At 35.2% G+C, this 24,163-nt stretch overlaps 1 protein-coding gene across 3 annotated transcripts in view; it reads left to right on the forward strand.

The window, feature by feature from the left end:
- Nucleotides 1-24,163, forward strand: part of Rabgap1l (RAB GTPase activating protein 1-like) — a 598,504-nt gene that overhangs the window by 63,436 nt on the left and 510,905 nt on the right. For all 3 annotated transcript variants that reach the window (XM_005374884.2, XM_005374886.2, XM_005374887.2), the window contains 3 exons: nucleotides 2,001-2,158; nucleotides 3,870-3,980; nucleotides 20,945-21,011. In XM_005374884.2, coding sequence (XP_005374941.1) covers nucleotides 2,001-2,158; nucleotides 3,870-3,980; nucleotides 20,945-21,011 — 336 coding nt within the window. The remainder of the gene's footprint in view (nucleotides 1-2,000; nucleotides 2,159-3,869; nucleotides 3,981-20,944; nucleotides 21,012-24,163) is intronic.

Below are 24,163 nucleotides of genomic sequence, written 5' to 3' on the forward strand. Positions count from 1 at the left end.
CTCTTCAAACCATGTTACCATGTATGCTTATTGCTAAAACTCATATTTACTTTTATTCTATGGCTCAATATCTAGTCCTCTGAAGTAGAGAGAAGTGAAAAACTTTGAAGACGAGCTAAAACCCTTATTTGTGAGTGTTCATTGGGAAGATGTTCAGAGTGTGTTTTGAAGCTGAGAGACATCTATAATCATAATTTCTTTTGTGAACTTAGTTCATTGTGTTGCTATGTTTAAATGCTAGAGTTGAAAGAACAGGAGTATTTGAAAGATGGCTTTTTTAAGTTAAAGAATTCCTTCTTAGTGAAGCTACATTCCTCAGTATGAACATGCTTGGCATATTTATATACTGTAGCTGGGCACAGATACATAAATTTATTGAACTTGGTTCTCTTCTTTACTATTCTATGAAAGAATGTCATTGATAGCAGGGAACCAATCAAAATAATGTTAGGAAACAGTCTCTAAAAATCCTTCAACGCAGACCAATAACTTTTTTTTTTGGACAAGAGACCCTATGAAATTTTATTAGTACCATTATTGTTTTCTTTGGTGCCATGTATTACATTGGTAAAATGACAAAAAAAAGGAAAATTGTGAAAGGCAAGTATTTTGTACAAAAATACAAAGTTTTAAAAGCTCTTTAAATATATTTCATATTACTAAGAGTTGGCCTATATATCTATATATCGGCATAGTTTTCCTATATTTGGGATTTTAGAAATGTTAAGGTACTGTTCACAGTGTATATTTAAGTTCTCATAGCTCAGCAACCAATGGTGGTCTTCTTCTGATTAGAGCACTTCATATTTTGGAAGATAAAATTTGTGTAATTGTGCAGTATTGGCTGAGAAAAATCGATGTGATTCAGTCCATCTGCACACTGAAAATCAGCATGTCAGACCAATAGCTTTATAGCTTGAGAAGGTTGGAAGTTATTGAGCCCTACTTTACTCATTCACAAAAAGTATTACAAATACCTGTTAGGCCTGTTTATATGATTATTTTGGAAGATCAAGTAGAGTATTCTATGTAAATGAAGTTTGGAAACTAAAAAGTATATCCATGTGAGGAAGCATTACTGATTGAAACAGTAAATACCACCTAACCTCTAACAGGAATAACCCATTCATGTATGTGGCACCAAAGAGACGCTGGCTGTTTAAGTTAGGGAGAAAGGACTATGATAATAGAATACTCTTTGATCTATAGAATAAATTTTTTTCCTGACAAATGATGTGCATGTTTTATTGCTGCCTTTTTTTTGAAGACAGTCTTCTTCTTAGAAATCATCTAAAAACCTCTATAAACAAATTTTTCTATAATAATGAAATGATACCCTCTGGTACTGACAGTATTGTTTTCTGGCCAACCCTCTTGTGCATTTTTGTGATATGATGGGAGATGTTGTGAATCCTAGTGAAAGACATCAGCTTAACTGTCTCTGCTGAGTGGACCTTATCCTCCTTCCTTCCTTCACTCTCGGGGTGCCTGGATTCTAGTTGCAGCTCATAAATACTAGTTTTCTTATGTCCCGTAATGTTTGTACTAGTGGTGCTTGCTGTTGAATTTTATCTATGTAAGTTTGGAAACATACACTTGAACTCAACTGTCTTTAAAATAAAGTGATGCCATAGTATTAAAGAAAGGTAAACATTTAATGAAATGATGCCCAAGTATTAATTTAAGAAAGGTAAAAATTAATGAAATTAGTTTACCTTTTGAGGAAACTTTTAGCCATATTTTCTTTCTTGAAATGTTGTCCCTTTATGCTGATGATAGTTTTTAGGTTGTCATAATTTAGGGTTAGGATGGCCTACGTTTACCATATACAGTTACTCACCCCTTCTTAAGCACAAATGATGGAAATTTTTTAGGTAATATTTAAACAGCTGTCACATGTTCAGTGTGTAAAGACCCTTATAAAGAAAATGTTCATGGAAAGCGTATCATAATGCAGTTAAAACTTATGCCTAGTGGTATTTCTATTTTTATTCTTTTAGGTAAGCAGAATTTTATATAGTTTTGGAACAGCATTCAAACGATCTTCCAGACAAGTATCTGATGTTAAGGACTCGATTATTCCTACCCCCGACAGTGATGTGTTTACCTTCAGTGTTTCTTTGGAGGTAAAGGAAGATGATGGGAAAGGAAACTTTAGGTGAGGTTATTTGAAAAGAATAAAAATTAGCATTACATCTGATATATAATATTGGCTAATATAAAGTTTCTAGAAATTAGATAATATTGGCCTAAGGTTTTACAATGGTGATAAAATACTTGGCTGGTAAATGAATATTCACTGTTCTCATGTCTTTTGGTTAAATGATTTTTTAAATGATTTAAACAGTATATTATACATGCATATATGGAAATGTCACAGTGAAACCCATTAATTGCATTATTAATGTGTTACAAGAAAATAAAAATACCAGAAGATAAAAATGCTTCTATTTATTATAGAAAACAGTAAAATAATGAAAACAGAAAAAGCTGTAATGGTGCCAGCTATAAATAAACACTTTTAACATTTGCTTTATTCCTTTTATTTTAGAGAACATTTTACGCAATTGAAGTTACATAGTTTTTTTTCTTTATGATGTTAAGAACTGTAAAAATGGGCTTAATGAAAATCATTGCTAATAGTTACTGATAGTGTATTATTTTATTTGACCATCATTTCATCAATCATTTCTTTTTATTATATTTTAAGTTTTTCCCCAGTTTAGAAGGATGTCATATTATTTAATAGTTACCTGTATTCTGTAAATGTGCCTTTCATTTAACAATAATTGCTAGGTAGTGTTTTTTTATTGGTACATGTTTGTAATACATAATGATTGCATTCATTGTGGGAGGTTGGTACATGTACATAACACACCTTAATTCTTTTTACTTCCCCTTTGCTTCCTTTCCCTTCCTCTCTCCCTCCTTCTGTCCTTTTTTTCTTTTTTCTTTTTTCCAGTAGCAGGAATCGAACTCACAACTTTGTGCTTGCCAGGCAGGCGCTGTGCCACTGAGCTAAATCCCCAGTCCCCCTCCTTCTCTATATCGCCTTCCCATTTGGAACAGATCTGTCTCTGTTTCCTGTTGTCTTTTATTTTGCTCTTTACATTATATCTGCAGTACTTCAGGTTTCTCATATAAGAGAAGCCATAGGATATTTAAGTTTGTGTTCTGTCGTCATGTAAATTACGGTCTTAAGGTACATGCATTTTTCTATGAGGTGTGTATAGAAATTGAGTCTCAGGGGTCAAATAAGTTGCTTAAAGTATTTTTCCTTTGCAGATAAGACAACTCATTTTAGGATATTTACTTTGAGGAATTAATTCGTTGCAAGCATAGTCAGTTTTTCTTAAGTTAGAATTTGCTTAATTTGCTACAATCTACATCTCATTACATCTCTTTCATTTATATTTATTTAGATTTGTCACAGTCATCTCAAATTCTAGGTATCTAACAGTAAGATTTAATTTTTGCCTTGGATTTCATTGTCTTATGGGTACTAATGTGACAGTCAATAAAAAAAAATTAAATACGCCTGGAAAATGAAATAAAACTTGAAATTATGTTATTGGCACCTTTTTAGATCTTGGATTTAACTTTGGATTTGAGATAAAATATATGGCTTTTTTAAGTCTAGCTTAAAAATTAATAGAAATTTTATATTGCTGACTACAAAATTCACTGCCTATAGCAAAGTGAGAGTTTAGTACATCTTAAGAATTAGAGTGTTAAAAAGAATTACAGTTTTGTTGCAGAAATAATTTGTTGTCTTGTTCTAAGCTTGGAACAGGTTATTTAATCATTTTATTGTATCATTTGTCTAATCATATTGTATTGGTAATTCTTGTTCTTTTTGAATATTTCAGTCCTGTGCCTAAGGATAGAGACAAATTTTATTTCAAATTAAAACAAGGAATAGAGAAGAAGGTTGTGATCACAGTGCAGCAACTCTCTAACAAAGAATTAGCTATTGAAAGGTAAGCAACTGTCTCCTAAACAATTGTATTGACCTAATTGTGTTTTAAAAGGGATACAGTTGAATCTCACCTGTATTACCCACTGTGGCTTTTCACTATAATTAAGTTTCTCCAATTAAAAATAATGAAAATAATAATGTAGTCTCCATTTTAAGTTAAATGTAGCTGCTTGACTACAGTTGATGGGGGAAATAAACACGAAATGACTTAGTTTTTGAGTAATGACAGCATCAAATTTCTGTTCACATCCCTTTTTCCTGGTGTCTCTTATTTACGTATAGTTTATATTTCCTATTAGTTTCTGGAATTTTAGGATCTTTAAAGTATGCTTTAAAAATCTGTACTGGGGAGTAAATTTAGAGGTGCTGTACCACTGAGCTGCATCCCTATCCCTTTTTATTTTGACAGGGTTTTGCTAAGTTGGCAGCAGAACTCATGGCTCAGCAGCCTCCTTCCTGCCTCAACCTCCCTCAGTTTGGGGACATTTTAAAAATATATAAATATAAGCGTGTGTGAGTGTGTGTGTGTGTGTGTGTGTGTGTGTGTGTATGTTACTGCAGTTTGCATCCCGGGCTTTGTATGCATTAGGCAAGTGCTTTAGTGCTGAACTGCATCTCCAGCCTTTTAAAATTTTATTTTGATACAGGGTTTCACTAAGTTATCCAGGCTGGTCTCAAATTGCTATCCTCCTGCCTCAGCCTCCTAGTAGCTAGGATAAAAATGTGTGTACCACCGTACCTGGTGATGACATGTTATAGTTGTCACTTTTCTTTGTCTTAGTGGTATAATAAATAGTGTTGAGTCTTTTTTGGTACCAGAAATCAAAATCATGACCTCATGCTTGCCAGGCAGGTGCTGTGCTGCTGAGCTATATCCCTGGCCTGTTGAGTCTAAAAATTGGTAAAAAAAAGTATTTGGAGACAAAGTACTTTTGATGTTGAATATCGTAGTCCTAAAAGAATGTGATTAGATTTATATGATGACTTTAGTTAAAAAAATTGGCTAGCATTAGATATGTGTTCTTTTTTTTTTTTTTTAATTTGGACATAATTTCAAAGTTCAGAGTTAAAAAAATACCCTGGACAAGCCACGCAAGCCCCCTTCTGTTCCTCTCTCGGACAGAAGCTTTCTTTCTCTCAATAAATATATTCAGCTCTTAAAAAAAAAAGTTAAAAAAATAAAAGTAGAACTTACAGAGACCGCTTGTGTACTTTTTAATCACATTTACTTATAATTTTGTACCCCATTTGCTCCCCCTTCTTACCTTCACACACACACTTGTTATTTTGCACAGTGTAAGAATATGTTACATACATTAGGTCCTCAATGTACCCCTAAGTACTTCAGTGTGTATTTTCTAATAATGGGGAATCACTTACATAGTATATTTACCAACTTCAGTGAGTTTAGCACTTACTAAACTCACTGAACTAAAAAAACAAAACAAAACAAAACAAAACTCACTGAACTCTACTTTTTATTAAGTCTGCTTTTTGTCTGCCAATTTTGTCAGTTAACCCAGTAATACCACTGTCTTCCTCTACTTCAGGATTTATGCTATCATCAGACACTGTATTTACTTACCATATGTCTTTAGCTTTCTTTAATCTAAGATGTTTCCACAGCCTCTTGCTGTCTTTTAAGACAAGAAATATATTGAAAAATATATTTCTTTCCTCTCTTTTTAATACAACATTGTTCATTTCAGGTTTGTCCAGTATCTCTTCGTGGTTAGATGCAGAGTGTACGTTACTGTGTGGGTGATGTTGTGTATTTTCCAAATTATCACCTCCGAAGATACTTGATAGTCATCTGTCCCTTGCTGTTGATAATGATTTTGATTATCCTGCAAAATGTCTGATTTCTTCACTGTGTACTTTTTTCTCTCTCTCATAATTAGTAAGTGGCCTGTGGGGAAACACTTTTAAGACCACAAAATATATTGCTTAGGCTTCATTCGTGATTCTTGTCTGATTCAACTTTTCTGCTGGTGACCAGAGTAAAATGCTAATTTTCCACTGCTTGAACTCTAGCTGCCTTCCCAGTCAATCCTTGGCATTCTGATGGAAAGAAGAGCTTTCCCTTCTCTCCCACTGAGTTAACTACTGATTACTGGTATAAATTCTTGAATTTCATTTTTTCTCAATAACTTTATAATTCACTATAGTACTTAACTGTTGGCAGCTAGATATTTGAGAATTAGCTAGTGAAAGTGCATTCAAAGTCTGTGTCCTTCTGACATTCCTCATCATTTCTTGTGCATATACTTGCTGGCATAGCAAAAGAAAAAAAGCATCTTCAATTTAATAATTCTGTGGTAACACATGCAGTAAAGTATCAGGTGTTGGTTTGAATAATTTAGTTTTGAATACATATAACTTTAAAATCTTAGTGTTTTATGATTCATTGGCATATTATAAATAAGCTATGCCTGAAAATAAAGCAGTTCTTTTTCCCAGTGTGAAGCTCCAAGTTTGATTGAGTATAGAAATCTTGACAAATATAGGTGGAATAGCTGAACCCCTTAACTATATTTTCTTTGCTAGCATTGTTAAACATTTTTAAATATATAAGAAAACAATAGCAACTTAGAAATGTTACTCTTTTACTACTTTTATATTTCATAAAATATTTTTATTCAGATACTTCCCAATAATCTTTAGTATCATTGTCTTCACTGTCACTTAACCTACTTTAAAAATACTGTAATTATTAGCATATATTGTTGTACAGAATAATGGGTTTCTTTGTAACATTTTCATACATTTAAACTACTTTTTGTGTAGTTTTTCTGGAGCATAGGCATTTATCTAGACCATATTGAAACATTAGTTGTCAAACTCAGTTGGTTCCAAATTCACATTCAAACACCAGAGTTTGAAACTGAACATATTTTTTTCATAAAAAATGATGGACAAGCAAATAATTGGTTCTGAGGCCCCCAAATTACTCTTATAAATTCATTTTTCCAGGGCTTGAACAAATTTCATAATGATTTCTTTATTTTTTTATTTTTATTTTTATTTTTTTGGTCTTTTTGAGACAGAGTCTTGCTATGCAGTTCAGGCTGACCTTGAGCTCAGTTTGTAGCCCAGGATGGTTTTGAACTTGCAGTGATCCTCCTGCCTCAGCCTACTGAGTGCTGGGATTACAGGCATGTGCCACCACACCTGGCTCTTTCTTTAATTCTATTGTGATTATCACCATTTTCTTTTAGCTTTACTGCTGGTATAACTAACTTTCTTTGGAGCCATGGTTATATATTTCAGAAATAAAGTACAAACAAACAAAAAACAAACCACAGTGATGACTGTTGTAACACACTAACACAGGTACTGTATGTTGACTGAGTGAGAGCAGTGCTTAGGCTGAGTGTCGCCCCTTTGTTTCCGTGGTGAGATGCTACCTGTGACTCACTCTTGGCCCATACAGGTTTTTTCAGGTTGGAACTTTGGCCCAACTATTGAGCAAAGTTATAAAGACTGACCAGATTTTTTCAAACTTTTTGAGTAGTGGAAAGTTCAAGCTTGGAGTCGTTTGACAACCAAGCTATCACTGTATCTCAACTTTGGCCTAAGTTATTTCAGAGAAACCTGTTTTTGAAAAAGTACTGTATGTGTTACTATCATTAGAAATTTTCTAAGATATAAGTACCTAGCTACATGCACTAGGACAATTGTTTTTTAAAATAATTCCTTATAACCACTTACTATATTGCTTTACATAGTTTTTAAAAAATTGATAACATTATATATACTGTATACGTGTTGTTTTGTGATTTGTATGCATTATAGAATGACTAAATTGAGTTGCTTTGGTTTTAATAGAACTATCTCAATGATGATATCTAACACTTGCAAGTCTGGGTTCATATATTCAGCAGTAATTACTAAATTCATGTTAACTTTCTTTGCTTCTCTGTTTTACACATCTGTCCAATGACCTCTATAAATACTCAGATGAGCAGTGACTAAGATTGCTTTAGGCCAGTGAGTTTTGCCCAAACAGTATTTTGTTTGGTTTAACAAACAGAATTACCTGTGAGATGAGAGATTTTATACTCAGATTTATCTATTTTGGAGAAAGAAAATTTTTGCATTTTGTTATGTTAATTGTGGTATTTAATGTGTTTAAATTACAAACTGTGAATTGTGGAATTTAAAAAATCCGGTAGGTGGCAGTCTTATCAAGAGAATTCTTAATACCGCTGCATCTTAACAGTATTGTTGACAAAGTTAATTTGTAGTATAAAGACATTGTTGTTTAAAGAAAAGCCTGCAAATCACATATTTGGGTATGTCTACTGTAGGCAAAAAAACTTACCATTTAAAACAACTTTATTGCATTATACAAAAAAGCACAATAATACATTGAACCCCAGTGTACATGGAATGCTAATTATCAGTGTTTTGTTTCTTAAAAAATTTTTTTCTATTATGAAAGAAGCATATTTGTGTGCATCCAAAATTTCAGGGTACCTCATACATTGACCTCTGACAAGTGCAAGTACTGTGTCACTTATTTCAGCCTATAGCACAGCGCTTGCAATAAAGAGCTTGATAATTACTTAATTGCTAGCACTTTCTCTGTGCTCAGTACTGTTGTACCTATGAAATGTAGGTATTGTTCTCTTTGTTGAAATGTTTATGCTTCTTTTAATATTTCACTTGAAAGAGAAAAATGAGAGTTAAATGCTGCTTCATGTTTTCTGTTACAAGTGATACTTACTGGAATTTGCCCGAGGGAGGTGGCATTAGCAGTGGGACACCGAGGAGAGTAGGATGGATTCATTTCCCTCAGTTCCCTGTGTGTCTTTACTGCAGGAGGACTTTTTTTAAATTTTAAATTTTTTATTAGTACATATTTCAGTACATAACGGTTACATTCCTTGTGTGGAGTTGGTAGATGTACTTAACACATCTTAGTTTTTCATCCTCTTCTTCTCTGCCTCAGCTTCGTCCTTCTATCTCTTGATCACCATCCCATTTAGGAAAGATCGATCTCCCTACTTGCTATTATATTTTAAGTTGCTCTTCATTTATATTTAGAGTTTCTCCTATAAGAGCAGCTATGAGATATTTAAGCTTGTGTATCTGATCTATTTTACTTAACGTTATGGTGTGTGCACATCATTACTAGAAAGCAGTGATCGTATATTATACCATATGGAGCAATAGAGTTAAGACCACCCCCTATGTACTTGGATCATTTACAGATTAATTCAAAGATATGTCTTTGACCTCAGTCCTTAATTTGTACTTGCTGGCTTACTGCAAAAACGATATAATGAGAAATAATCTACAGCATGAAGCATTGACAGATACCTTTTCGTGTGTGTGTGTGTGTGTGTGTGTGTGTGTGTGTGTGTGTATTTTAAAAGATTTTCCATCCACAGAGTACCAAAATCAGTTACCTGGAGCTTTTTTCTTCTTACAGTTTTTAAAGTGTGATTTCATGTCACTAAAGTTAATGGATGATAGAATTTGAATTTTTTGGCTGATCAAAATTTTGAAAGTTTTAATATTTTTATTTTTAAATTTTTTAGGGTGGTTTTAAAATTTTATTAGAAAGAATAAAGTAAAAGCTAATGGGAAATAGGGAGATAAGGGGAAGATTCTCAAAGGGGAAGGAGACCAAGAGATGGAGGTAGAAAAGGGAGAAGGAGGGAAAGGATAAAGGATAAAAAAAGGAATTGGGATGTGTTATGTAAAGAATGTAAACATCATGTACTACAAGCATACAAAAAAGAAGGGAGTCGAGGGAGGGAAGGGAAATGGGATGAAAACAGGAATTAAAATGTGTTATCTATATGTATCAATTTCCCACCAGGAATGTAAACATTACGTACTACACGTATGTACTAATAAACTAAAATAATAAAAAAAAATGTCTGCAGTACATAGTAAATACGTTCATCATGGTGGTTGATCAAACTTGGAATGTTTACTGCCGTAAGGGTGTTTTGCTAAATTTATTTAGTGCTGTGTTTGCCTCTATTAAGTTTTTATAGTTTCATTTTTAAAAAAAAGCCCAAGTTACTGATCAGAAGTTGTGTAGATGTTAGTCTGATTTACATGTTTTCTTTTCTTATGCATCAATGAACTCTTAGCACAATCAACTGTTAGGTGGTATTAGATGTTCTAATAATTTCTCCTACATCCTTTTTCTGAAAATAAAATAACCTATACCCTGCATAATATTTCAAAAGCTTTCATATCAATTTATTTATCCATCCTTGTTTTTTTCTCTTAAGAAGGTTTTTTTTCTGTTAGGAAAACAGGTATTACACCAAAAATAACTTCAGCATTCTCTCATAGTCATTTCATTGGATAATTGGAAGCTTGTATCTTGTCTCTCAACCTCTGGATTAGAACTTGTAATTAATTAGGACAGACATTTAGCATCTTCCATTGCTGGCACTCAGTAGAAGTGAAAGTATTAAGAATGTGTATGTAATACTATTACCTTTCAGCGTCATATCTTAAGAAATACTTTTTATATGATGAGAAACATACTGTTTCCTATAATATTTTTATAAGTTGATTTATTCTAGGTGACTTAGAGCTCATTCGGTTTTTCCTTCTTTAATTTGAAGTAATTAGACTTACTGGAAATTAAAGTAATAGTACAGATAGGCTCCATGTAACATCTTCCGTAACCACTGTACAGTATCACATCTGGAAGATTGACTTTGGTACAGTCTACAGACCTCTGTTCAAGCTCTTTCTGAATCTTAATCATAGTATATTTCTATAATAGTAATTTCTTAATTTATTGGTGTAAGAGATTTGTATTTCTTACCTGTCTTATGTACTTAGAAGAGATGAGATATTTTAATTATATTCTATATGCCAATTATCAGTTCATTGCCTTTTGGTTCCATTTTGGCCCTCTTACCTATCTGCACTACTGGAACTTTACATACATCTTTGTTGTGTAGCAAGCATGATACTCAGTTGTGACAGTAGAGGGTGCTGGAGCAACACTGCAGGAAGATGGGGTTTGTCTTCTCAGTTCTAATGTGCTGGTTCTTGCTTTTGCACTGAGTCGTTCTGTTCTTCAGCTATGCACACATTCCTTCTATGAGCTAGAACTTTGCCTGGCTCAGTGAGGTCTTTTGTAGCCTTTCTGACATAGATGCTTTATGCCCCAGACCTTCACCCCTTGCTACTGAGCCCTGATTTTCTTTACTCATTTGCCTTCCGAACTTGGCTGCCTACAAGATAAAAACTCCCTTTTTTGCCAGCATCAGATTCATTTGTGTGTCTTACAAATCCTTATTACATTAGTTGTCATATATACAGATTAACAGCCAGACTACCAGGCCAAAAAACATATAAAACACGAAAGTCAGTAATACTAAATCAAGGCACACTTTTAGATACACTGTTCATGCTGCATTATAATGACTTTTTTCTCTTTTTTTTCCCCTGCTGTCTGTCTTGTATTTTGTACTTTATATATTACATTTCCCTTATAAGAGCAGCCATGAGATACTTAAGCTTGTGTGTGGATTTACTTCACTTAAAATTACGGTTTATAATTCGTTACAGCAGAACAACGCTCCATTGTGTGTAAATACCACATTTTCTTCATCCATTCATCCTTTGATAGATATATAGACTTCTTCCAAGATGTAGCTATTATGAATTGTGTGGGTATAAACATGGGTATGTATACATCATTGTGATATGATATCTTTAACTGTTTTGGGAAGACATCTAGAAGGGGAATAGCTGGTTCAAATGCAATTTCCTCTTTTAATTTTTTGGGGGATCTCCATACAGATTTCCATCCTCGTTGTACCAGTTTATATTCCTATCAGTAATGAAGAAAGGTTCCTTTTACCCTGCAGCTGTCTAGCATTTTTATTAGTTGATTTCTTGATGATAGACATTCTTTCTCTAGTGAGGTGGAATCTCAGTGTTGTTTTAATTTGCATTTCTCAATGGGCAGTGATGTTGAAAAATTTCTCAAGTATTTTTTTTTAAAATTTATTTAAAAAAGTAAAAGAAGGATAACATAGTAATAGGGGGATTTACCGAATTACAGACAAAGTGGTAGGACATTGTCAGTGATTGTTGTTTTACCTATTGGTATCTTCAAGATAGTTTCTCAGGAAAACAAATAGACAAATAATAGTGAGTTACTGACAAAAATGGTAGGAAATTATCAATGGTTGTACTGTATTTTGGTTTCTTCAAAGTGGTTTCTAGGGAAAACAAATAGAGCTATACATGAGTGATAAATTAAATAATCATTGACTATTCTCAATGGGGGTTGTTGAAAACACATAGTAATAAACATACATCCATTTATGAAATAGCATAGGAACAATAAAAACATTACAGAGTTATGGACAGATTGGTAGGAAATTGTCAATGGCTGCTGTAGTACATGTTGGTATCTTCAAAGTGGTTTTTCAGGAAAACAAAGATATGCAAGAAAGATCTAACAAGTAGTTACAGCCCAAGGGTTGTGGAAAAATAGCGAATTACCTCCTCATCAGTGACTCTTTTCCCTGAGGTGTGACAGCTAGAAGGAAGGCCAGGATTGAAAAGAAGGACCGAGAGACTAGCACTAGTGTCCAGCAGTAGGCTGTTTACTTTTTCCTGTACAATCATGATTATGTGGGGCTCCTCCTTGAAGATAACTGTCTGGCCAGAGGAAGAAGGCAGAGTATGCCCTGGGCCCCTTCATTTCTGTCGGACCAGCTGGTAGGAGGGGTCTGAGCTCTGGGCCCTTGGCTTCAGAGGGCAGTCTGACCTCTAGTGGTCACCTTTACAGTCAGAGCATGGCCCAGGGGGCTTCTTAAGGCAGTCCCTCTTGAGATGGCCTGGCTTTTGACAGGGGTAGCAGATGAATGTAGTTGACGAATTCTTCTTGGGGCCCAGAGAATCAGACTCAGGGTCTGTTTCTTTTAGTGCTGCAACAAAGGCAGCTGTTTTTTCTTGGTCTCTTTGTTTTCTCTCCTTGGCCGCCTCCTCCTCACAGCTATAAAAAACTAAGGAGGCAATTCTTACTAACATCTCAAGTGAGCTATCTGGGGCAAAAGCCATTTTTTGTAGTTTTTTTTCTATTTGGGACTGACTGAGTAATAAACATCTTTAAGAATAGTTTGTCCCTCTACTGAACTGGGATCCAGGGAAGTATGCTTTATCAATGCCTCTTGTCTAAGAAAGCAAAGAGGTGTTCTGTCCAACCTCCCAGCGCATTGGGATCCTGCAACCACTTAGTGTCCTCTCCCCAACCATCTACACAGGTGGCAGGAACATGTGGATGAAGTCCTTGGCTCCCTAGTCAGTCTCAGCACCATCAGGTGCAAAGTGTCCCATGCAGATAACCTAGACACGTACCTTCTCCATGAAGGTGGTTCTTCAAAATCTGAATGGTGGGCACCCATGTAATCTATGAAGTCTTGGTGCAGACTTCTCTGGAGTTGACTCACTTCTCCACCACGGCCTTTACATTTATGGGAAGAATGGCCTCCAGGGGGTCTCCCCAGGTATTGCACAAGGTCCTCCTGGTTTCCAGCTCCCAAATGGCTCCCCCATCCCCAGTCAGCTCCACCTCTGAGTCGTCAGGCGTCAGTACTCTTGTGGTCACTGAGTCCTTGTTCTTCAGCTGCTCCTCCGCTGACTCCGGGACCTTTGTGGCTCTCAAGGGCAGGGCCAAGAGCGACTTGCTGTGTGGCATGTTTTCCCTGAGGTTTCTCCATGTTGGGATGGTTCTTGCATGTCTCTGGGTGGGCCTATTGTGTCAGTGCTGCTCCATGGCATGGCGTTTCTTGGGCAGTGGCCGGCCCGAGGGCCGGCACTCCTCCACGCCACTTCCCGGGTGCCTGCTGCCTGCCTTTCCAGGTGCAGACCCCGCGGAGCGGGTGCCTGCGGCCTGCCTGCCTCCTTGGGCTCCTGTGCGGCCAGGTGTGCTTGGCCCCAAAGGGCCAGCGCTCCCCAGCTGTCATGTATTTGTGGTTTGTACTTCTTGCTCTGAGAAGTATCTTTTTATTTCAGATGACCATTTTTTGATTGGGTCTTTATATTTGGGGGATTAAATTTTTTGGGTTCTTTATATGTTTTACATATTAGTTCTTAAAGGAGTAGCTTACAAAAATGTTTTCCCATTCTGTAGGTTGTCTCTAACACCTATACCACCACTACCTCTCTGTTGGTGGTTAGCTTTGCTGTGCAGAAACTTCTAAATTTTGATTTTTGGTATTATTTCTTGTGCAACCAGGGTTCTGTTCACAAAGTGTTTGCTTACACCTGTGTCTTCAAGAGTTTTACATATTTTGTCTTCTAGCAGATCGTTTCTATTTTAATCTTTAGATCTCTGATCCATTTCCATCTTATTTTTATTCAGTGCATGGTGAGAGATGTGGTTATAGGTTCCATCTTCGGCCAGTGTGGAGAGCCAGTTTCCCAGCACCATTTAAAAGAAGTTACTTTTCCACTAGTGGAAATATTTGGCCCCTTTGTCAAAGATAAGGTAGCTGAGTGTGGCTGGAGTTGTTTCTGCATGCTCTGTCCTGTTCCGTTGATTCACTAATCTTACTTATTTATTCATTTTTACTCATATCATGTCTTTTGTTTTATTTTTCTTTGTTTTTTTTTGAGACAGGGTTTCCATGTGTAGTTTAAGCTGTCCTTAAACTCACTTTGTAACCAAGGCTGGCCTCAAACTCACAGTGATCCTCCTGCCCAGCCTGCTGAGTGCAGGGCTTATAGGTGTGAGCGTATAAATTTATGCCTGGCTCATAAATTTAAATTGACTCACCACTGTACCACCAATGCCTTATTGAGTATTTTAGCATCTATTTTCATTTAAAGACATTGGCCTGTACTTCTCTTGTTTGGTTAGGTCCTTCTCTGGTTTTAGAATTAGGATAATGCTTGCTTGTAGAAATGACTTTGGTTGTATTGCTTCCCTTTCAGTTTCATTAAAGTGTTTGAAGAATATTGGTGTTAGATCATCTCTGAAATTCTTAAAGAAATCATCAGTAAATGTGTTGTGATCTTAGCTTTTCTTAGTTCATAGAGCTTTTTTTAATTCAATTTTATTGTTTAATATTAGATTATTGAGGATTTTGTGTCTTCTTGGTTCATGTTTGGTAGTTCATATGTATCTAAGAATTTATCTATTTTTTCTGAATTTTCCATTTCATTGGAATATAGGTTCTCAAAGTAGTTACTAGTGAGGTGGAGTTTGGCAGAATCTATTGAGATTTCACTTTTTCATTTCTCTAACTGCATGGATTTGAGTATTTTCTTTCCTTTGGAAGATTATCTGTTTTGTTTAATCTTTCAAAGAACCAGCCCTTTAATCAGTTAATTCTTTGTATTGTCCTTTTCTCAATTTCATTAATTTATGCTCTGATCTTAATAGTTTCTCTCCTCATACTAGCTTTTGGTTTGCATTGTTGTTTCTCTTGGAGTTTGATTTGAATCATTAGGTTATTTGAGCTTGCCCTGTTTTTCTGATGTTATAAACTTCTCTTTTAGGACTACTTTCATTGTGTTGCATAGATTCTGGTATGTCATACTGGCATTATTGTTTGATTGTTGAGATTATCTGATTTCTTCTTTAATTTCATCTGTGATCCAGTGATTATTTAAGAGAGCATTACTTAATTTGTATGTGTTTGCAGTTTTCATGGTGTATTTTGCCATTGCTTTCTTGCACTATGATCTGATGATATGCATGAGATAATTTTGTTTTTTTGCATTTAATTAAGCATGCTTTATGGGTTAGTATGTGGTCTATTTTGAGGACAGTACTGTGTGCTGCTAAGAGTGTGCATCCTGTTGTTGGATGGAACACTCTGTAAATGTCTGTTACGTACATTTGTTTGAAGATCTGGTTCATTTCTGATACTTCTTTGTTGATGTTTTGTCTGGTTGATCTGTCTGTTTGTGACTGGGATATTGAGGTTCCCCATTAAAATTGTATTGATGTTTATCTGATTTTTCATGTTCATTAGATCTGGCCATCTCTGAAAAAGCCTCACCTATGACTGCATGAGACTTTGGGAGGACATCTAGACAAAAGCATTACAGTATTGTTTTGTTTAGCTCACCTCGCTTTTACTAGTGTCTTCTGGAAGCTCCTGAAACATTTTGGTTATTATCTCTATTATCTGTTCAGTTATATCATCTGTGATCCTGCTGAGTATCTCTCTGATCTGTTTGGTCTCTTTTTTGATCTGTTTGATCTCCTCTTATTCTTTTTTTGAGTAATTTGGGTGTGTGGCTTACCTCTTCAAAGCCCCCTGGATTGGCTTCAGGAGTGTTGGGAGTTCTGGGAGCCATGCTTTTGCTTTGTCTTCTCATATCTCTATTGATTTTGCTTCTTTGTTAGTTTTGTTCTGATTTTGGCTGAGATTTTGGGTTCTTACAGAGTAGAGATTTTATTGCTTTTGAGTGATTACTTTGGGTGTGTCTAGGTATAATCCTTTGCCACAGTCCCAGTCTCCAACTACCTTGGTTAATTGGGGAGTAGAGAGTGCAGTGTAGTTAGCCCAACTGCCAGTTTCTCTGGGAAGGTACTCTAGTGTTGCTAATGTCTCCAATGTAATTTGAGTGTTGCTTTACAGAAAAATAGCAACAGCTGTGTGACCCTGTTAAGACAAATGGAATATTAACCTATCAGGAGAACAAATTCTTTGCCACCCTAATGCTAGAGAAGAAATCTGCAATTGAGGTATAAACATTAAGATAGTCCAGGTATTGACTTGCAGCTGATGTGTACTGAATGAAATAATTACATCTTCACTAATGGTGTGAAAGAGTTCAGTAGTGATTTTATAGAGTTAAGCAACTACCAAAAGATCAAAAAAGCTTTATGCTTGTACTATTAATGATGCAGGGTTTGGGACTGGAGGAAAGCAAGAGGAAAGCTTTGAAACCTTAAACTTAATGATATGAGTAGGAAGAGAGAGAATCAGTACAAAAGAGCTTATTGTGGAATAGGATGTTTATAGAGTTAGGCAAACCTGGGGGAAAAAACTGACCAGAAATAGCAGATAAAAGAAAAAGAAGAAGAAAAAAAGAAAAAAAATCATATGGAGAATAAAGTAAGACAGAAAAATTAAATTTAAAGAAAAATTTAAAGGGAGAAGCAGAAAAAGAAAGAAAAAAGAAGAAAAACATATGCAAGGAAAAAGGACAAAGAAAAATTGCCAAAGCCTGAGTAAACTGGTGAAGAAAGTAGATAAGGAATGAAGAGAAAAAGAACCTGAAATAGAACAAATCAAAAAAACTGAAAGACTACCCACACTCACAAAAAACAAACAAAGAGCAGAAAAAAAATGATAACCAAAACTAAAAACAAAACAACAACAAAAAGAAATGCTGGATACAGGCACCCGCAGGCATTAGGATTAGGGCTACATTACCAATTCTGTGACTTTCAAATATAGAGCAGTTCAAGCTAAGCACAGACTCTGGTTGTGGGGATGGGACTTTTGTCCTTTACCTTAAACCCCTTGACAGGTCTCTTTCAGCTTCACTGCAGCTCCCTGACCACGTGTGTTCCCTTGCCTGCCCCTCACCCTCACCTAGGCCCTGTGGGAACAAAACCCTGGCAGCCCTAGATTGAAGCCACCCTGTGGCTGCCCTGAGTCTTTGGTTCAAACAGCCTGTCCCTTGAGTGGTGTACGACTAAGCATTGTCTGCACAGGGTGTGGCGGGCAAGCTTGGGTTGGAGTCACTCACTAGCTATTGCAGCTCACAGCGTTTACTTGTCCAGTCCACTTCTTTGTTTCTCCCTGAAACCCTCTGGAGTCCCCTCTTTTACTTTGACTGTGTAGATTCTGCCTGTCTTTCTCATGAGCCAGGAGCTGAGAGCGGGGGAGAAAGAGCTGTGCCCGTTCCCCTTTTCTGAGTGATCTGCTTTTTCAATTTCTCTGTAGGTTTTAATATTCCTGTCAGATCTTTTCTGTTTCCCAGGGATCTGTTTCCCTCCTTTATTTTTGCATCTCCAATTTTGGATATTCTCCAGTGTTTGTATTCGGAATCTCAGGCTGATTTGAAGACCATACTATTTTGTGGTGATAGAATAGGCTCAAATTGCAGTCTTGTGACTTAATAGCTGTGTGGTTTTTGCCAATCACTTCTACTGCCTGAAAATAATTTTATTATTTGTTGTATGAGGGTTGTTTTTAATATAAATATAATTATATGGTAGTATCTGTCTTGACATTCTATAAACAGTGGCTGATACAATATGCTTATTATTACTTGTGACAATACCATCTTATTTTCAGGATTGATTTCAAATTTTGGGTTAGGTCAGCTGTTTCTTATTATAAATAATGTTGTGTGTCCCCTATCTGCTTTAATATTCAATACTTACAGGTATCTTGGAATGTACCATACTAGATTGTTATAGTCTGTTTGCTTACTTTCTTCCTCTATTCTATTTTGAACTTAGAAAATCAGTGGGATAGCTGTATATATATATATATATATATATATATGTGTGTGTGTATATATATATATATATATATATATGTGTGTGTGTATATATATATATATATATATATATATATATTTTTTTTTTTTTTTTTAACCTTACTTTGGAGTTAATGGTCCAGGTCAAATGCTTTGAATTGTCCAGTGAACCATTTAATATTCAAATTAGATGTTTATGTTACTAATAATACCTAAATCCTGACATTATTCGTAATAGTTCTTGCTGGTCTTATTGGAAGCCTGATGTGCTTTAATGAGGTATAATTTTGGAAATGACTAATACAGCTTGATAGAAAAATTATGTAACTTTAGTGCTTGGGGCGCTAAAGTTCATATATGACACCTCTTCTGTTTTCTAGAAGAAGCAGCAGAGGCCCAAGGGTGCTGGGTACTTTCTGGAAAGTCACAGTGCAGGTTGGTGGCAGGATATTTTGCAAGTTAGAGCAGTACATCAAAGATCATCAAACTAAGGTGATAAATATTGCCATTTCAGGAAAATTCAAACTTCTAAGGATCCTTTTGTGGTAGAGTTTATAATATGGGAATATTACGCTTTGAAAATGTAAAATTTGATCCATTTTATCCTTGGCAGTGCTTGAAAAACAAAATTGTATTTATAGATTTTCAAAAGAAGCTGAAAAAATGTTCAGAGAATAAATTTTAACTTGTTACCTTTGATTCCAAAAGGGGCTGAGATAGATGGACAAAGTTACTATTTTTAAAATACATAGCATGTTGGTATTGGTTAACTTATTATAGTGAGCGTATAATATTTTTGTAACTTGAAAGCTTTATAATATAGAGAATTGTTTAAAAGCAAAAGCAAAAACCGAGGAGAGGTGCAAGTTGAGCAAAAGTATGTAGGAAAATGAGAAACAAATTTGTCCTCATTGGCCTTACTTGAGGAGACCAGATTTATATCTGAAAAAGAAGTAAGTCTTTTATTGTTTCTTACCAAAAATTTAAGGCAACAATTTATATAGACTGTTTATTATTTGAGTTTATATGAGAGATCCTAGTGGTATGTAGTAATCATAGTGAAATGAATAGGGTAAAATTAAATTATAGAAGATGATATTTATTAGTACAATAATATGTTTAGATAGTTGTCCTTGGAGCTCGTAAACTTTATCTTTCATTATATGCATGATCACTTTTTGATGCCAAAAGGAAGTCTTGGGCAAGGTATCCTTATGTATTCACTGAGATGTATATTTACTAAACTCATACTTGCATCAGGTGAATTACCTATCTTGTTCATTTAAGAGAAGACTATGTTACTAGGAAAAATGAACTGTTGACTGGCCAACTGCAGCTTTTTAAAAAATTATTTTTATCAGTACATGTTTGCAGTACATAATGATTACATTCATTGTGGGGAGTTGGTACATGTACATAACACCTTAATTCTTTTAAGCCCTTTTTTTTCCCCTCCTTTCCTCTCCCTTCATCTCTTGGTTCCCTTCCATTTTGCAAAAGATCTTCTTGTTTCCTACTAGCTGTGTTTTATTTTGCTCTTTGGTTATCTCATATGAGAGAAATCATATGATATTTAACCTTGTGTGGATGATTTATTTCACTTAGGGGTCTCTGGTCTCAAGGTGCATACATTTTCTTAAAAAGAACTCAAGTTTATCCTTCTTTATGGCAGCATAGAACTGCCACTTTCTGAAATTTAAAACATCTTATGTTTAATTTAGTTACATTCTTTACCCTTTCTATAAAACACTGTGCAACATATCTTGGCTGTTGGGAGACTATGATAAAAACTATTACGTGTGAGTAAGCATTGTTGTGAGAGGGACACTTAGGACAGTTTATATTGCTGTTTGAGGTATAATACTGATTTAATAGCAGCTTGAATATGGGTAAATTGTTTAACTTTTCTGGACTTTGCTTACCAGAAAGGTAGAGTTAATGTAGCCTAAAAAATATAAAAAAATTTAGACTTAGCTGAATTTTAAAGCTTATCAAAAAGAGTTACGATATTTTGGTAGCATTGGTAGGATTCCTGAAAGCTTTCTAGCAACAGAAAGTGTGTTGATAACATAGTCACTAATACAATAGCAGGGAACACAGTGTCTTGTGCTTAGTTTTTAAAACCTCATATTTTATTTAGCTGGATTCTCTGATCTTGACCTATTTGTTTCGAATAATTATAGGCAAATAAAGTCTCTTATCTCCCTAGAAATGAATTTGTATTCAGTACCTTGTTTTCTTTCTTAGTCAACAATTTATGGACATTCTTATGGCAATTTCTGATCTTGGTAATATTTTACATATAAAATTCAGGAATTTTGATAACTCATTTCTATGATTTCTGTGTGATTTTATTTTGTATCTTAATAAATTCTTACTTTTGGTCTTCCTATAACAAAAAATATTTGTAATTCAGAATTAAGATTGTATAATTATTAAGAAAGCGTTTTGCTCTCTGGGCTTCTATATCTTGATACCTTATTTCTCCTTTTTTCCCCCCCTCAATATTTTCAGATGTTTTGGAATGTTATTAAGCCCAGGTCGAAACGTGAAGAACAGTGACATGCATTTACTGGATATGGTAATGATAATCTTAAGCACTTTGACCAAGTATAGATAGTAGTTATTTTACAGATTTAAAGTACTTTTTATTTTAAAAGCTTGTCGTATTGTCAGGATTGTTTCCCCTTACTGCATATAATAATAATGAAATTTGGTAGCTGATTTAAAATTACTTATGAGGGAGGGAGTTAGGAAATTTTCAACCAAAAAAGTCATGCAGTTTGAAAGCAAATAAAAGAATAGTGTTATGAAAATGTCCATCTATTCATGTGTTGGACTTCTTAAGATGTCTTTTCTTTGAGCCTAAAATAACAAGAATATGATTATAACAAGTATCTCCAAATTGAATATGGTGCCTTTCATTTTTTAAAAAATGCATTATTAATTTGAGGGTTATGATGATGCCTGTTTTCTTTAAGGTATTTCTCTTCCTGAACTTCTCCTGGATTCTGTTTTCCTAGCAAAATATATTTACTATATTTACTTAAAGAATGCCCTTAAAGGTTATTATATATATATATTTTTTTTTTTCAAGAGTTAGTATTTGATATAAAAGTGGCAAGCCATTTTAACTTTTGCACAGTATTAGATGCACCTTCTAATATTGCAATTAATATAAACATTTACTTTATAATATAGAAATCTTATAGGAAATAGTCATTTGAGAGTGAATATAATGTTCTTTAGTGAACTGAAAACTTTCTATTCATTGATAATAGACACTACATGTGTTCTTCCTTTTCAACTGTGCTTAGTAAATTTCAGTTAAATATCACTGATTATGTTGTTTTTCTTTCAATTACTTCATAGCAATATCAACCCTGATCTAATAATACTAGAATGCCTTTTTGCAGGCATCTTTGTACCTGTTTGTGTGCCAAGCATCGTGTAAAGTGCTGGGCTTACAGATATGAGTAAACTACAGCTTTTTCCATCTGTAGGTTCATAGTCTTGTCATGGAAACAGAACTTTTAAGTATGTAACTACATGTTATGGTTTGGTTCTGGATGTCCTCCCAAAGCCTCATGCAGCCATGGGGCAGGCTTCTAGAGTTTATGATTGATTCATGGGTGTGAGTGCTACACCTGCCCTGGGGCAGATAGTTTGCATACAGTGTAAGGGAGAGGAAGAGGCTGCTTGCCGCCACTCCTCCCTTTTGCTCTTGTTGCTTTTGCTGTTTTCTGCTACCATGAACTGTTGCCCTCTGCCATGTGCCACTCTTCCTTGGAGCCAGCTGAGTATGGACTGAAACCTCCAGAAACTGTGAGCTAAATAAACCTTTCCTTCCTTAATTTTGGGCATCAGGTATTTTGTCTCAGCAATGAGAGAAGTGTAACCAAGACACTACAGTAATGGGTACAGTGCTCTCTCTGTTGGAGCAGTGAACCATGGAAATGTATAGCAAGTGCTGCCTGGATAGGTCAAGTAAGGACAGTGGTTACATTGAATGAGAAAACATAAATTAGTTACTGATCTGTCCATCTCTACAACATACCACTAATGAGTGTGGTTTTACCTAAGACAAGCCATACCATTTTAGAGCTGTGAAAGTTCCATGAGGAACTGGTATTTTGGGAATGTTGGGGCAACAAAAACGTCTAAGATTCTGGGTCCTAATTATGGTCTTTCAGAGCTTAAAAGATTAAGATGAATCACTGGTAGAGATTTGTCTATAAAGTCTAAATCTAGATTATAAAATTACAGAACTGGTATGACTTTCTGAGGTTCTTTTGTCCTAACTTAACAGAGAGATCCTCCACCTTTGAGGCATCAAAGTCAAAGGCCTATCAGTAGTCATGCTTCTGGAAAGAGAAGTATGCTTAAGCTACACAGTAAATGGGCACATAGGAAGGCTTGCATTTGCAATTATCAACAGTTGTGATGTATTACTAACGAGTGATGTTAATCTTTATGATGTCTTGAAATACAGGCATTGATCCTTGGCTAGATTAAATCTCATAAAAAGGAACTCATTACCTTATATTGAAGCCTGAGGAATAGTATTGTTCATTATAAAGTTATTTCTGGGTAATCAGCTGAAATCAAATTCCTAGTAATTTTGCCTAATTAGTCTTGTTCTGGCTTCTAGAACCAAGGGGGTCAATACATCTGCTCTTTTTTTTTTTTTTTTTTTTGAGACGGGGTCTCACTATGTAGTGCGGGCTGGCCTTGAACTCCCTTATGTAGCCCATGGTAGGCTTTTACTCATGACGATCCTCCTGCCTGAGCCTCCCAAGTGCTGGGATTACAGGTGTGTGCCATCACACCTGGCTCACTTCTGCTCTTTTTGGACACACCCAAATGTCATGCAAAACTGAAACCAAATCTTGTACCACTTTCTTCTGATAGACTTTGAGAAAGCATGTAGTTACATTTAATTTAATTTGGAACTTTGCTTTTTATTTTGAGCAATTTTTAAGCAGTACTGATTTTTTTCCTTCTTGAGAGTATTTTCTAATAAGCAAGGTGAATTGTGAGTTTTCTAGTTTAATAAATCTATAAATGTAGTTTAAGATCTTTATTAAAGAGAAAGTCATACATGAAGTTTTTTTTTTTAGTAAAATAGACAATTATACACACATATAAATAAAATCACATATTCCCAAAAGTAGTTTAAGGGGGCTGGGGATTTAGTTCAACGGCACAGTACCTGCCTGGCAAGTGCAAGGTTGTGAGTTTGATTCCTGGTACCGGGGGGAAAACAAAACAAAACAAAACAAAAACCCAAAAAACCAAAATTAGTTTAGGGGGAATACAAGTAGTACAGACAGAATTTTCTTCTAATAAGGACAATATATTTGGTCAAGGAACTTGTGTAGGAATAAGGTCAATAATTTTTTTTTTACCTATAGCTATGATGTTACCTAGGAGAAGACTAACGGCAATTTTCAAAAAAGCAGAAAACCCAATAGAACCAGGTTTCTTGGAACTGAATCACAGTTTTCAATTTGAGTCCTAGAGATTCTTCAGGAAGTTTTGCCAATCTTTACAATTAAGTGCTTATTGACACTAGATCAGAAGCTTGACCCACAGTTGCAAATGCATTTCACACTTTATCCAGTACGCCAGGCAGTCTTGAATCCTTACATGTGTGGCAAACTCTGCTATTTTCTCTTCTGCTTTGTCCCCTTGCCCTTTTCTTTTCTAGCTGCCGCCCTGTGCTTCTCCCTT

Source organism: Chinchilla lanigera, unplaced genomic scaffold (genome assembly GCF_000276665.1).
Source record: "Chinchilla lanigera isolate Chin_1 unplaced genomic scaffold, ChiLan1.0 scaffold00005, whole genome shotgun sequence".
NCBI lineage: Eukaryota > Metazoa > Chordata > Mammalia > Rodentia > Chinchillidae > Chinchilla > Chinchilla lanigera.